We start from the raw sequence: 15977 nt of genomic DNA, 5'->3' as shown, positions 1-15977 counted from the left end.
GATCAGGAAGTGGCTTTCCATGCATTTCTATCTTATTGTGTTTCCTGCTCTATCATAACTTTATTTTGTAGCCTCTTCCATCTCTTATATTCCTCCTCTCTTTTCAGCTCTAAATAAAAAAAAAAAAAAGGTTACTTGCTACCTCTATTTGATGAACACCATTATCAGGAAAAATATCTGACATATTTGTTACATACACATAACTTTCACCAACATTTTGGGTTAATATATTGCTTAGCTTGTCTTTTGAATCACAGCAACAATCACTTACTTTCTTGACATTTTAATGTCAGCCAGATGTATCTACCACCTATGGGGTTTAAAGCTCCTGAGGTGGAGGTTGCTGTGTTGATGGAGATTACAAGGAATACTCATCTATTCTAAGGAGCAGTTTCAATATCATTATTAGTTTTATCTCATATGTCAATGCTGAACACTTGAGAGAAAATGGAATTCTAATCATGACACAGATTTATTCACCTATCTGTTGCTTTTTGCTGAAGTTCAATCTTTAGTTGTCATATTGTTATATTCAGAATTTCCTGGTAAAGTTTATAATTGGAAGATCAAATCCTTCATAATTCTGAGGTTAGCAGCCAGGCATCAATACAGCCAACCACTCCTTGTGGTACAAAGTTGCTCACAGCATGGCTAATACAGAAATCATCTAGGACAACAGGAGCAGATCCTGATTCTGTAGGAGTTCTTGGAACACAGGCTCTCTTGTTATCTTTTGATGTGGAGTTGTAAACAAGTCACCATACTTTCATTCTGCAGTATTTTCACAGGACCCATTAGTGTGAGTCTTCAGCATTACTCAAGCAAGGTGTGGTGACTTTAGTAGTCCACAGTGGATTTTGTACTACTCTGTATCCAAATTCCTTTTCATTTTAAGTTCATTTCCATCACCCAAAATGCCAAGTTCCTTAAGTCAGTGATGACACTTACAAGTACTTTGTTTTTGAACCCTGCTGCTGTCTGTTTCATCTGATGCTTCCTAATTTCTGTAACAGGAAGGAAAATGAGTATTAATGTTCTGTTTGGCTCCTTCGCTATAATTATATTTATATTATCATACCTCTGTATTTCTTCTCTTTAAACATCTATTTTCTTAGTCCATTAAACTATATTTCATACACGTTCTCTTCTATAACTTTTCCTCTCCTTCCTAATTTTCTTTAAATTATGTCCTTAATTAGGTTATGATTTTTTTTCTTTCTCTTTCAGTTTTTAATTCTGTATTCCTGCATAATGCTGTATGTTTGCTCTCTGTGAGGCAATTGAACGAGCACACAAGTGAAGTTGTCTGACTTCCTAGACTGATTACTTCACTCATTGCCTCTCCTGCTTCCATTTCACTGCCTCCTTAATAGCCGCACACTTCATGAAGCCCCAGCACTTTGCAAAGAAGACTAAGTTTTTGCTTCCCATTCCCTTTGCAGTATACGTTTTTTTGGTCCTCAAAAATATTGCAAATTTTTAAAGCTAGGCAAGTTTCTTATAACTCAGCATCATGTTCTTTAAATATACCAGATCTGTTAAGAACACCATTACAAATCAATTAATAGCTGCAGTTTTTCTTTATAAATTTTCACTGAATAATTCTAATGGTAGATTTTCACACAGGATATCATTTATAAACATTTTGTTTTATACTCTTCTTTTTTCTTTGGACTGACCAGGCTGGTTAGATAAACCACTTGATATGAGTATGAAATATTTATAACACTTTGTTTTTCTTCTTTACTTACATATATGTATTCTCAATTAATAGATCTCTCCCCCTCTTTTCAGTTCCAATACCCTTCAGAAATTTGTTCTAGAAAAAAAAAAACAACAACAAAACAATAAACAAATCATTTTTCAAAACACCTGGCTTAGTTATGCAAATAATCTGTGCAAATTGAAATTACAGAGACTTGATCTAGGAGCAAAGCTAATGTTAGAAAACCTCTCTGCTTTACACTAAGCTTCATGAAGAACAAAGACTCTGAGAAGTTGTTGCTTATTTCACTTCTAATAGTTTTAAATGTAAATCTAGCAAATATAATGAATATTTAACTCCAAGGTGACAGAGATTGTTTGGTCTGTTTTATTATTGTCCATGATTAAAGCAAATGCTGCATGGAATAACAAGCATAATTGGGAAATGTGAACCATTTTCTTTTTTCTGGAGGCTCTGCTTAATTAGACTCTAACGACACAGCAACACCCAGAGGTACCAGGGCTCTTGAGTCTCACAAAACTGCTTCTGTCCAGGAAGAGAAACACAGAGAACGATACAGAACTGGGAGGGGGCAGAGAGAGATTTTTATTGGAAGCTGTTAAAGTGGTTGCTATGAGACCTTCTCTAGCTAACACAGGCACAGCAGCGAGTGTGAGGCTGATAAATCGTACCTCGTGTATTATACCTTCCCTTTCTGCTTTTTTTCCCCCTAATACAGCTTTTATAGTTGTTTAAGATTAGAGAAAGCTCCTGCCAGTTTCTTTTTTCTCCCTTTTGCTCCCTTCTGCCTTGTGCAAGATGGAGCTAGAAAACGAAATGATCAGCTCTTCCAGCAATTCTTCAGCAGGCTCCAGAGAGTACAAGGTGGTGATGCTAGGAGCTGGGGGAGTTGGCAAAAGCGGTAAGTTTGAGCAATAACATTTTTGGGGAGAAGGGGTGAATTGGGAGTTTAAAGTTTACAGAACAAGAATGTTTTTTGGTGAGGGGTGTCAATGCTTTTTCTCTTGTACATAGACTGGATAAAAGATTATAATTCATGACTGGGGCAATGAGTCAGCTTAATTTGTTACAGACTGAAATGTTATAAGCCTTTTTAATTCATCATTTTTGTAGAATTCACCTTGGCTCCGTTGTATACAATGAGAAAGTGATCAGCTTGCTGCTGTTCGTGGAACAGCAAGTGGTCCTGTCACTCTAACACTTGATGAGGGGTAATAGTTTCCTGGATAGTGTAAATGTAACTTGCTGGCCTGACAGTCCTTGTGCTCAGGCAGAAATTAAACTAACTGCAAAGTAAGTCGTACATTGCAAAGTGTGGAGGATGCCTACAGTGATTCTCTTTTCTTCCCCTCATCTTCTTTTGACATTTTTGCTGAGAGTTGCTACGGCTCAGCCGGTCTTAGTCTCCTTTCCTATCCAGAGAGTTACAAAATGCATGTCTGAGTCTCACTTCAGGCGATAAGATAGATTTGCAGTATATTTTAATATAACTGTCCAGTGCTGGCAAGATATGCTAGTGTCTGACAATGGTATCTCTTCAGAGGAGTCATTATTTTCTCTGGACAATGTTTTCTTTTTCCCAGATATTATCACCTTTGATTTATTCTCACTGACATCAACATTCTCTGTTCTTAAGAAGACTTTGCTGAATGTGCAGTGTTTGTCTTAGAAGCCAGTGTACTGAGCTGGCCACACAACAAGCATCTGATTACTTCTTCTGGAAATTCAAAAGAAAAAGCGAAGAAGAAAACAAACAGCAAAAAAGGTTTATATAATATAATATACCCAGTGTAAATTACAAAGAAATCTGGGAATAAATTATCTCTGACATTAAACTGTAGTAATTTTATAGATCAAATAATTTTTATTTCTTACTCAAACAACTAAACAAATACAGATGCAAAAATTTAAATACTGTGAGTGGATATAACTTCCTCTCTGTATCTCTGTTTTCTTGTTATGTTTGGCTTCAGCTTCAGTGGTATCTTTCAGTGAAGGCTATTTCCCATCAATATTGCTTAACCAAGAAAAAATTCTTGCATAGATGTTATGCTTCAATTACTATAAAAAAAAATGAGAAAGAAGAAAATATTAGTTACCTCAGAGTAACTTTCTACAATTTAAATTTATCTTCTCAATAGTAAAACAGGTATCCAGGATGTGTCAGTTGAAACTTTCAGTAAAATGTCACTGTTTTTTTTCTTTTTTTTTTCTCCTGAGTCCATCCAAAAGATGGCAGCAATTTTTCCCAAACATATTATTGTAATAACAATGTCATTTCAAAGACTCATTCACCAAAATAAAAGCTGTTACAAATTATACCATATTCGTTGCATAACCAAGTCATAACAGACAAATTTTATTTACACATTGAGGAAATTTTAGAATTTCCATTTACTATTAGATAAGAATTTTAAAGTACAAATGAAGTTTATTCATATCTCCTTTTCAGAAATATTAGCTGTTGATTTAATGAGATGTGTGAATTACACAAGGTAAAGATACTTCTCCAAGGCTGAGGACCTCATAATTATTTAAGAAGATTTGAGTGTCTGTGTGGTCTAGAGAAATAAAAATAGCATGAAGTAGATAGTTATGAGTAAGATTAATGATAACTATTTGGTTTTTGTTTTCACAAAAGTGAAACCTCTTGGGGAAAATACTCCAACAACTGAGAAATAAGAGTACAGAAAAAAGAAAGTATACGTTTCGTCACATCCTGGCTATGAACTTCCAATGTGGAATGCGCATTAAATATTTTAGTAGAAACTTGAGATAGTCCAGCTGATAGAATTCTAATAGAGATAAAGAAGAACTGATGTAATTTCATAAATCATGAATTCATTCTGACTGTTGTATAGGCAGGAATAATTTACGCTGGATTAAAAGAAGAAAAAGGCCTGAAGGACTATTTTCATTGTCCAAGATGAGCTCTGCTTTCCCTTAATGACCTACATTCACTCTTTCAAGGAAATAATGAATTTAACCGTAATAAAGGGTCAAGGTAGAACAAGGATGAGAGATAAAAAAGTTCACTTTACAATTCAAAATTTGACAGATAGTGATATGTAGCATGATGCATTGATAATACCCTGGTTTCTTTCCCCTTTCTTCTCCCTCCTTTGGTTTTTAAGTCATAGTAAGAGCAGTAACAGCCAAAGTTAATTTGCTGAGTGGGAAACTTCTTTTAGATAAAAGACTTTCCATCTCCCATTTTCTTCACTATTAAATAATTCATGTGGGGAAAGAAGTTTCCTTAAAAACCAATCTACAAAAATCTTACAAGGTTTCTTTTTGCCCTGGACATGGATAATTTCTAGGGATCTCCTGTGTATTTTGATCTTCTGTTTCCCACCCTCTTCTACATTCTTAGTGTGTCATTTCATACTGTATGTGTGGAGGTCTTTGCACTGAAAATTTCATGCTCATTACAAGAGGCTGAAGGTGGTGATTGTATGTGTGGACAGGAATAAATGAGTATGAGGACAGCAACAATGGATGTTCCTTTGGTTTTGGTGTTTATAGAATATTTACTTTGGGTTGTAAGGCTTCTTTCTTCAATTCTGTCTTCCGAGAAGGCAGACGATAGAGGAGGATAGCCAGCCTCCTGTAATTAGGTCTATTGAATGTTCACCATAATAGATATTTTACAAGAATTGGTAGTATAAGATAAACTCAGCACATCTAGATCTGATATCTATCACATTCAGAGAAAAAATGTGGAAACAAAATATGATAGTTTCAGGTTCATTACTTAAGTGTCTTCACTTAAGTGAAAGAATTAAAAAAAAAAAGAATTCATGTTAGTATTTTAAAGGCGAACACCCCCCCCCCCCGAGCCTCAGAGTTCATAACAAACAGGTAATAATGGCATTTAATTAAAATGTAAAAAGCTATAAATTGGTAGTGTTAAGATTATGATTGGACTCAGTGATCTTAAGTGTCTTTTACAACCTAAATGATTCTACGATTCTATATGTAAATTTTTCTGGGAAGTGATTTGTGTATTATAATTACAGATTATAAATTCCCTAGAATGATTTATCCCTTCTAAGACTTCTGAAAATAGAACTATTTTTGTTTCCAGAGCAATATGCTAATTCGTTACTGTGCGTAGGTTGTGTCTGATAATCGAGAACAGCTATATACTCTGCTGTAAGTTCAAACCTAAACTAGACAAGGAACGAAAATGAAATGGTATACAATAAAATAAAAGTAATTTTTCTCCCAACTGTCATTTGATTATAGTCCACAACAAAATTAAACATTTTTAATATGATTGAATTTCAATTACAAAAATGATTTTGACACTCATTCTTCTCTGGTTCAAAGACAAATCTCAGGGTAGCTCAGAACTATTGAAATCTACCCCAAGTTACCTGATGTATGGTTTAAACCCAAAGAATCTCAATAGGTTTAAAACTGATTTTACTTATAAATACCTTCACAGTCCTGAATACGGACAGTGAAGCTAGCACTCTTATGGTCTTAGTCTGCTGCAGCTCGCACCTCTGGGTTTAGCTCTGTTTTTCTGTATTACAAAAAGTACACACAAAACAACTTCTAAATCCTGAGATAATGCATTGCTGGTTTATATTTAGCCAACTGATTGCACTAATAACAATAATTCACTGCAGCATATTCTGCAAAACGTTAGCAATAATTAACTGAGCAGTTGCACCCTGACTACCACAAACAAATTGATGTACCTGTGCAACTGAATAAGAGAGAAAACCTCTGTTTAACAACATTATTGTTATGTAGGCATCCTTCAAATGTTAATCAGATTGCATCGTAATCTAACTTTATGCTCATCTTTGTGGCTGAATGAGAATGTTGTTCTAGCTTTTGGGATTTTTTTCCCTAATACCAGTAAAAGTTGATTTATTTATGGGTGAAGATAATCTACTGTTATTTCTGGTAAATGGAATTACTTGTTTATCCACAGAATAAGTGTATCACAGATGCATAATGAATGTCATGCTAGCTATCTTGTGAAAGTCACATTTCAGATCAGAAGAAGATTTTTTAAAAATTCATAAACTAATAAATATTTATTACTAGTAAATTTGGGTCTTTTTTATCTTAGAGAAAATGTGTATTTTCAAGATTCATTTCTCAAACTAATTGCCAGTTTATTTGTTGCTATCATAAAAAAAGAAGGTATTTTCAACTAATTAACCTAAGATTTGCATAAAACTAACGTAATTTTCATTTTAATCTAGATGTTGGGAAGGCATTTAGGTATATGTTTCCAAACTTCAATCTTAAAAATTAAAAAGATGGGCAGAGAAGGGATTTTGAAAGGATCTCTTAGGTGTGTTAGAGGAAGAGTATGAAGAAATGTATTTCTCAGACTTATCTGGTGAAGGGAGCAATGCCTACCTCATTGATTTAATTAATATTTTTTTTTGCCAGTGTCGCACAAATGTTGTATTTCTACAGCTACAGGTGACTTATCCAATTAATTTCAAAATAAATAAAATAAATCTCAGAATATGTGAAAACAGCAAGTTTTTTGTGATGTGGGAATTTCTGTGATAAGAATTCGATTAAAATCTCAACTTTCTTTTATTTATGTGATCAAGTAACTTTTTTGTTTGATTAGTTTTATGTCTTCTTCTGTCTAGATATAACAAATTCTCTGCCTATTCATTACAAGCATGTGTTCATAACAACAGTCCTCAGTAAACAGAGTACTCGAGAACTGACTCACTCCAGTTGTCTATTAATCCATTGGAGATGAGTTAGTACATGATCCAGCCTACACTGGAAAAGGTTGAAGAGAAAAAGTAGATGTCATGGGCATCTAATGAGCTGAGGTTGAAAAGTACTTTATGAATATGCTGATGCTGTTTTAACGTCATCGCAAGACTCTCAGTATTGTGGAATGCACTTCATACCTTGACAAAGTAACTTCTCAGCGGGCTTTATTTTAGGGGGGTGTGTGTGTTGGTTTTTGGTTTAGGTTTTGTCTTTTTTTTCCCTCCTGAATATGTTCTCAGGTGTAGCTATGTTTCCTAAAGTGCCTGGTAAATGGAGCAAGGGAAAGAGTCTGGCCTTCTATTGCCTCTGAAATTAACCAATAGCCAGAGTGAAGGTGGAGGATTAAGTTACCGTTCAGTGTGAATCAGGGTGAAAAAATTAGATTTTCAAGTGCCTGGGCGTGGTGTGGATTACAGTTAAGCAAATCAATTTTTTTTTTTCCCCAACAAAGTCAATGTAAATATAGTCTGTTCCTCCTGTGACTTCACAAACACTTTTTTTTTTTTTTTGGAATAGAAAATGAGATATTGAACTCATAAAGACACACATCTGCATTTATCTGAAAAGAAAAGTTTGTTCACTTATCATCCTCTGCTTGAAAAAAATTGTTCTTTGGATTTTTAAAGCCAAGCATAAGACCTGGAATGGAATTTCAGGGGAAAAATTAATTAATTAATTATACTCATTCAGATGCAGAAAAAGAATTTTAAATATGGGAAAGAATAAAGGATATGTGTTTGTCGACTGGAGGAAAACTTCTTTGCTTGATGGTAGTTCTGAAAGTGTAAGGGTATCAAACAGTCAAAATAACACATAAATTCCATTAGTCACTTCATAGCATTGACTGCAGCCTGTGATCAGATGTGACCTGTTGTGTAAATGTCAGTGCAAAGCTGAGAAAAGAAGAGAGGAGGCAGCAGACACCAAGTGTGACAGCCAAAAAGATATAGTAGTATTTCTTGACAATCATGTATCTGTGGAGAAAAAGTCATAAATGGACACTGTAATCTACCAGCTAAGTTGGTCGCTTCTGAGATGCCTTAAACTGATTACAGTAGTACTCCTAATGAATGTACAGATATAGTACAAATGCTATATGCAGATTGGTGTTCATGTGAGTTGTATTTGATCCACGAAGAAGAAACTTTGTAGAGAAGGCCTATCAGATCCAGAGAACCATATTCCTAGACATGGGCAACTTCCATTTTTCCCCATAAACCAAATAATGCCTTGGAGATTTTATAAATGCAGAGTTTTGATATTTTTTTCATCTTTGGTAACAAAACTGATTTTATGTTTCAATTCTGTTCTCAGATAGGTTACTGATTTTTTAGTCAAGCTTGATTTTGTGTGAGCTTAACTTTTAACCATTTTATTATATTACTCCCTTGTTAAAAATTTTTAAAAACTCACTACTCTCTTACTTTCTTCTCTGTTAATATGTACAGACATTGATCACTTTACACTTTGATCTTCTTTCTCTTCATTGAGAATCTGAAACTTCACTTATAGAAGATTATTTTCCTGCTCAGAGTATTTTGTATCCTCAATTTGGGTGCCCTAGTATTTCCACATTGTTTTCTTAATAAGAATTCAAAATATTCACTTGCTGTTCTGTTAGTGGTCTTACTAGAAACAAGATTCCTAACTGATTTTCTTTCAACAGTCCTTTTTTTGTTCTTCTGAGAATGGATTATTTTGTCTAGGACTAATTCACAGAGATCATATATAGAGAAATATTCGCAGTAGCCCTTAAGTTATTTGTTCTTTCCCCAAACATAGTCACCTGTGTTATCACATCTCTAGTGAAGAGCTGAATTCTGTATTATCCTATTTTGGAAGTATTTTGTACTGTTTTGTCTATTGAAGTGCAGGATTCAAGTCATTCTGAACCCTTTTCTGGACCCATATTCTACATTGATCTTTAGAGTGTTTGTTATCTACTTGAAATGATTAAACACATTGCTTATTCATTAATTTTCTTGACTTTGGGCAGACCTTATGACCAGAATTATTTGTCTTGGGAAAATAAGCTAAAGAGTTTTTCATTATTTTGCCAGTTCACATAATTCAATGGCTGGGGGGCTGGAGGATTCAATTATGACTCCTGCATTTAATAGGATGGTTTCTGCATGTGAGATACCAACTGGCTACAGAGAAAGCTGTCTGCAGTTCTGGTTTCTTCAGTATCAGAAGCCATCCGATGAATAAGACAGAGTTCAGAGAAGATCAACAGAGATGATAAAAAGGCTGATACAATATGATTTATAGTGACAAATGACTATGACTATATTCAAATAGCTCTGTCAACTACTATCCAATAATTCTTTATTATGCAACTTGCATATATGTTTAGTGCTTTAATGTAAATGTGACTGGATGCAGCTGTAATGTGAATAGGTTGATCTATCCTGCTTCCCCCATCATAACATCGAGATGATGAATACCCACTTGGATAAGGCTAGCCAGTGGGCTGGTCACCGTCTGTGCCACTTTGGCACAGGAACAGGGAATTTAGGATATCTGAAGGTAATAAATATAAAGAAAAGAAGACAAGTTTTCCAAAATTTAAGGAGGAAGGGGGCCAGAAATTCTTAATGGGGAATAACCAAATAAGTGATAAAATTAGAATTAAAAAGTGCGTAATTAGAGATGTGTGAGATCTTCAGGCTCAACTTCCTTTGGTTAATAAGAGCAGTATATACCCTTAACAATTTGCTAAAAAGTAAGGTGGATATATGGTGGAATACTCTTGAAATGGAACAGGCTGCTGAATGTTCTATTAGTCTAATTGGTTTACACTAATTTAAGATAGAATAACACATTACGAAGACTGAGAACTAATGATCAAATACACCTGAACTGAAAACGCACTTACCGTCTTCATGCACAGATTCTCTTGCAGAGAAGAAATACTGTCATCCTCAAAATTTTAGAATGCACTAGAACTTATGAGGACTTCTGGCTGATATAGCATTACTAACATGTATAAACAGAATCTTTTCTTATGTTCAGACTGTTTCAGAGAGATCTTAAGGCTAAACTTGATGTTGCGTACAAAAAAGGCAATTTATGTTTCTTCACACAGAGAAAAATGCATCCTTTGGAGTATTACAGTCTTGTGTAACTGGAAACACATTAGGGTGTGTTACCCTAACAGTGATGTCCACGTAATGTATATGTTGGATAGTGGTGCAGCTGGAAAGTAAGTAGATCTGTAAGATCAACACTCATGAAAAAACTCTATTCTGTTCTGCTGATTGAAATGTGATTTACAGATCCAGGACCTTCATTTGAACCTCTTCTGTGTGAATGATGACATGAAGTGATTAGAATGCATAACTGTTTATACTAACGAATCTGCTTTTCATATGAGATTTAATGAAAGAAGCCTTCACTTACACAGTGAAGATTTCAGTGAGATGTATACTGCTCAATGTCACCCATCTATGCTGCTTTCTATCAACAGGTAGGAAACCTTCTGGGCTGTTCCTTAACAACAGGAATTGAACTATCAATGGCTCTCTTGGTTTCAACCACACACATTTGAAATACCCAGACTGAAGTCTCAAATAAGGGAACAAGCACTGTTTCATGACAATGACCGGGCACTGTCAGTATCTTTGCTGTAAACAATCTGTTGAGGCAGCCACAGGAGCTGTTTCCCTTCCAAGCCATCCCTGCTGCTGAGCTAAGCCATCTGCAGCATTTTTGGCACATGCTATCCGCTAGAATTTGGATGAGATTAAACCCATTAGGGACACTCTTGAAAGCACAATTAGGGAAGAACTTTTTTTTCCCCTTCTGTTGCTGTTTTCATATCTCTTCCTTCCATACTTTTCATTTTATTTCCTTCCATTCCTCTAGTCATCCTTTTCCACTTTTAATTTGTTCATTGACTTTAATTAGTCTCCCTTAATGCTTACAAAACTTTATAATTATTTTTTTTCTAGAAGCTAGAAGATTCATCATGCTCATACAGCTCCAGCAACAGGTACCAAACAGGGTCCCAGTTTCAGAGGTTTTGCTGTCATGGAAAGAAATTTTGCTGCAAGCTGTAGTGATTTGCTAATGCATTACCCACCAGCTAACCACGCCCTGGTGGAGACACCATCTAATATCACCTTGTTGCAAGTTTCGTGATGAATATCCAAAAGAATGGCAGAACAGTTTAAGTTGGAAGGGACCTTAAAGATAATGTAATTCCAGCCCTCCAGCCATATGCAGGGACACCTCCCACTAGATCAGGTTCCTCAAGGTTGCAGGACTCAGCACTTGGCCTTGCTGAACCTCATCCCATTGGTCTCAGACCATCAATCCGGCCTGTTCAGATGCCTCTGGAGAGCCTCCCTACCCTCAAGCAGATTAACACTTCCTCCCAGCTTAGTGTCATCTGTGAAGATACTAAGTGTACATTCAACTCCCTCATCCAGGTCATTGATCAAGATATGGAACAGAAATGGACCCAGCACCACGCTCTGGGGAACACCACTTGTGACTGGCTGCCACCTAGATTTAACTCCATACTCCATCACTTTTTGTGCTGGGCCATCCAGCCATTTTTTTACCCAGCAGAGGGTTTGCTGGTCCAGGACAGTGACAGACAGTTTCTCAAGCAGAATGTTGTGAGTAACAGCATCAAAAGCTTTACTAAAGTCCAAGGACATTCTATCCACAGCCTTTCCCTCATCCACTAAGCCTCTCCTTCTTGTCATAGAAGGACATCAGTTTAGTTTGTCAGGACCTGCCTTTCATGAACCCATGCTGCATGGGCTTTGTCTTGCATGTGCTGGGTGATAGTACCCAAGATGACGTGTTCCGTCACCTTTGCCCACACTGAGGTCAGACTGAGAGGCCTACAGTTTCCTGTATCCTCTCTCTGGCGCTTCTTGTAAATGAGCATAACATCTGCCAGCCTCCAGTCAGGCGGAACTTCCCCAGTCAGTCAGCATTGCTGGTAGATAATGGAAAGGGTTTTGGTGAGCACCTCCACCATCTCCCTTAAAAACATTGAGTGGGTCCCATCTGGCCGCATAGACTTATGAATGTCTAACTGGCCAAGCAGATGTCTAAACATTTCCTCTTGGATCATTGAAATGTTATTCTGCTCTTCCTCCCTGTCTGCTGTCTCGTGAGGCCGAGTACCTGGGAAATATCTTACTTTACTATTAAAGAATGAAGCAGAGAAAGCATTAAGTACTTCACCCTAATCCTCATCCTATGTCACTATGTCCAGTAAAGGACAGAGATTCTCCTTGGCCTTCCTTTTGGTGTTAATATATTTGCACAAAGATTTTCTATATTCTGTCACAGAATTGGTCAATCAAAGTTTCAGTTGGGCTTTAGCCTTTCTGATTTTCTCTCTTCATTATCCTACTTCACCCTTGTAGTACTGCTGAGATGCCTGCCCCTTCTCCAAAACTCATATACTTTTCACTTTCTTTTTTTTGAGATCCACACAGACCTCTCTGTTCAGCCAAACCAATTTTCTTTTCTACCTGCTCATTTTCTGGCACACAAGGATGGCCGGCACAGGCACAGTTTTCATAAACCTTTGAAACACAAAAGTTGTAATTGGCTGAGAGATTGATATATGTAATTCTTCTTTAGCTTATACAGGCTACAGCTATGAGAAGAGTTGTTTAATTTCATCCTTGCAATCTCATTGAAGTGGTATGCAGTAATTCCATGATTATCTTCCATTTTCACATGCACAAAATAAAGAAACCTTAGCTGAAATTCATATTCTTTGTTAGATCCTGTGATTCCTTTAGTACCTCTGCTAGCATGCTGCCTGCATGGTATCTTGTTGCTATACTGAACTGCTGCCTGCCTAACAGGATCTGCAGTGTCTACAGAAATGTCACTTTAGTAGCTCACAAAATATGTAAGTTTTTATTTTTCAAATTTTTACGCAGAAAGTTCAAAACCAAAACAAAGTATTGTCAAATTCATGATTATTTCATATCAGCAGAACTCTAGCTTCTTAGATCATACAGAATGCCTAGCAGTTTTCCTTTCATAGAGATGATGTTCCTTCCTGGATTTGAATAAAAAGTAATCATTAAACATTTTCTGTACTATGAATAATCATACTTGGGTTGCCTGTTAACAGGGTCCTTTGTTTAGTCATCACACACAGTATACCAGAGGTCTGCTTCCTGCAAGATCTGGCTCTGCACCCAGCCAAGGAATGTATGAGGATTTATGAGGTCCTTATATTTGTAGATATGCTCTAGAGACTCTTTTCCTCTACCAGGAATAGGAGACAAGAAAGAGCAGTCTACTACAGCAATCAAGTAGCCCTTCATAAGCTTCAAAAACCTAGTTTCCTGTGCTTTTCTTCCACCTACAGCAGTTTCAGTGGATTTTCCAGTGTTAATAATGGCTGTGAATTTTCATCCTAGTCTCCCTCACAGTGGATATTCTGTTTAATGATCTGGTTTTATAAAAGTGGAAGTCAAAATATCCAGTTTAGAAATCTTTTCTCCTTGAACATCATCCAAGAAATTTAAAAGTTATTAAATGTCTGACATAACAGTAAGTAGTAAATCACATCAGCTTCCAGATTTTATGCAGATAACATGCTGAAAATGACAAATGACTGAGATATTTAAGGGTGGTTGTTATAAAAAAGGGGAAACCAGAAGACACAAATGAAATGAACCAAGCATTGGGAGGGGGAAATGTAACAGAGATTAACTAAAACTAATGAACAAGGAATTATAGAAAAACGGAAGCATAGGAAAAGGACTAAGAAAACAGAAAACTAGACAGAGATCAGTCAAAGTAATGGTAGGGAAAAACAGGGATAAAAGGAAAAGGCAATAGTTCATTTGTCAAAGAGCACTACTCGTAAATGCTGTCTTTTTATTGTACATATTCTACCAGATACTACTGGCCCGTGGTTATACCCCAACATCTCCTGCAGGTACTGGTGGCTGAAACAAGTATGCAGAGCTCACATTAGTGTATCTTTCTACTGCCTCTGTGATTTCTTATCCCATATTTCTCACCCACTGTCTTTCTAGAATAGGGAGCTGGAGAGGCAACACCATAAACCTTCCGAACATGGCTCAATTTTTTTCCCAAGTCTTCAGGTGGTGTAGGAGTTTATCTCAGCCATGATCAAGGATATGTAAATCTAACATTGATATAAAATTATGGGTTGTTAGACAAAGCAATGCTTTTCCTGTGTGGTGTTTTTAGAATCATCCCGAACCAGGAAGAGTTTGTGGACCCCAGCTTTAGCAACAGGCAGAATCTAGTGAAATCAATTGGAGGCGCAGAATTTGTCAGACTCTTCTCTGTTTTTTGAAGAATTAGATCTATCCACACACCAAAATCTCAAACAAAATAATGAATCATAGTACTACTAGAGATATGTTTCACTCGACACCAGGAAATAAAATTAAGTTCTGTTTTTCCCAGTCTGGGAAAAATGTCAAGATGCAAAACAAGAATATATGCATTTATATTTCTTTCATTCTTTGTGACCCAGCTGTTATTGTCACTTTTATTCCCCAGCTTTTGTTGCTTATCACACTTTCCTGTAAACAAATATCTACCTCTCTATCATCAAAAGCGGACAAATGGCAGTAGGAGGAAAAATGAAAAAACAAAATGCCAATGACTATAAACAAATTTAAATACACATATCGTCAGAACACACTCATGTAAGACTTATTTAAGTGCAAAGTAATGCACATTTTCACTCTTTAAGCAAAATAGTTAATGCCAATGTGTTATTCAAAGAACCGTACATGACTCTGCAAAAAACAGTGAGATAACCACTTCTAGTGGTTGACAGTCACAGTGATTGAAAACTTTTATCACTCAATGCCATTTACATAAAAAGAACTACGGATCAAACTAGTTGCAAAACTACATCATATGTTTCTAAAGTGTCATTATATATACTGGATGAATATTAGTATGTTAAGGCCCAAGTATTAGTTAAACCCTTCACCTGTTCCCTTCCTGACTCTGAGTATCTCAAATGAAGTTGACAAAAATTATATGCTGTGAATACTTTACAGGGTGGTAACTCAAGGGAATATCTTTGGCACCGCTGATGTTAATTTAATCACAACAAATGGCAAGATGTGGATTGAGAACAGATTAGAAAGGCTGTAGTAGACATGACTGCTCAGGAAATGACCTAGGTAGACAGAATATCAGCTTGCACTGTGATGAAAGTTCCTGTGGGAATCAAAGGTTTCCCTGGCTCACAGTTCAAGTTCAATAAAACAGACAAATTCCATGAATAATTCTTTTAAGGTTTAGTCTATAACAGGTTGCTAAAAAATCATTAAGAGGTTGGTGACAGAATTACTTGATTCTAAGTACTCATTCCTTCCTTCCACTTTTCTTTCTTTTTTCTTGCAAGCTCTCTCTTCAAGCATATGATAGAATTTATGAGGGATGTGGGAAATGTAAAATACCACCTGTTCATGTTAGTACAGTGTGTGAAGCCCATAAGATC

At 36.1% G+C, this 15977-nt stretch overlaps 1 protein-coding gene across 2 annotated transcripts in view; it reads left to right on the top strand.

The window, feature by feature from the left end:
- Positions 1-2314: 2314 nt before the first annotated feature.
- Positions 2315-15977, top strand: part of RIT2 (Ras like without CAAX 2) — a 194345-nt gene continuing 180682 nt past the window's right edge. The window contains exon 1 of one of the 2 annotated variants that reach the window (XM_054054476.1): positions 2315-2627. In XM_054054476.1, coding sequence (XP_053910451.1) covers positions 2525-2627 — 103 coding nt within the window. In that variant the 5' untranslated portion in view covers positions 2315-2524. The remainder of the gene's footprint in view (positions 2628-15977) is intronic. The other variant, XM_009570254.2, reaches the window with a different exon arrangement.

Source organism: Cuculus canorus, chromosome Z (genome assembly GCF_017976375.1).
Source record: "Cuculus canorus isolate bCucCan1 chromosome Z, bCucCan1.pri, whole genome shotgun sequence".
Taxonomy (NCBI): Eukaryota; Metazoa; Chordata; class Aves; order Cuculiformes; family Cuculidae; genus Cuculus; species Cuculus canorus.
Note: the sequence above shows the minus strand (reverse complement) of the source record. Positions and strands in the feature narration are given on the sequence as shown.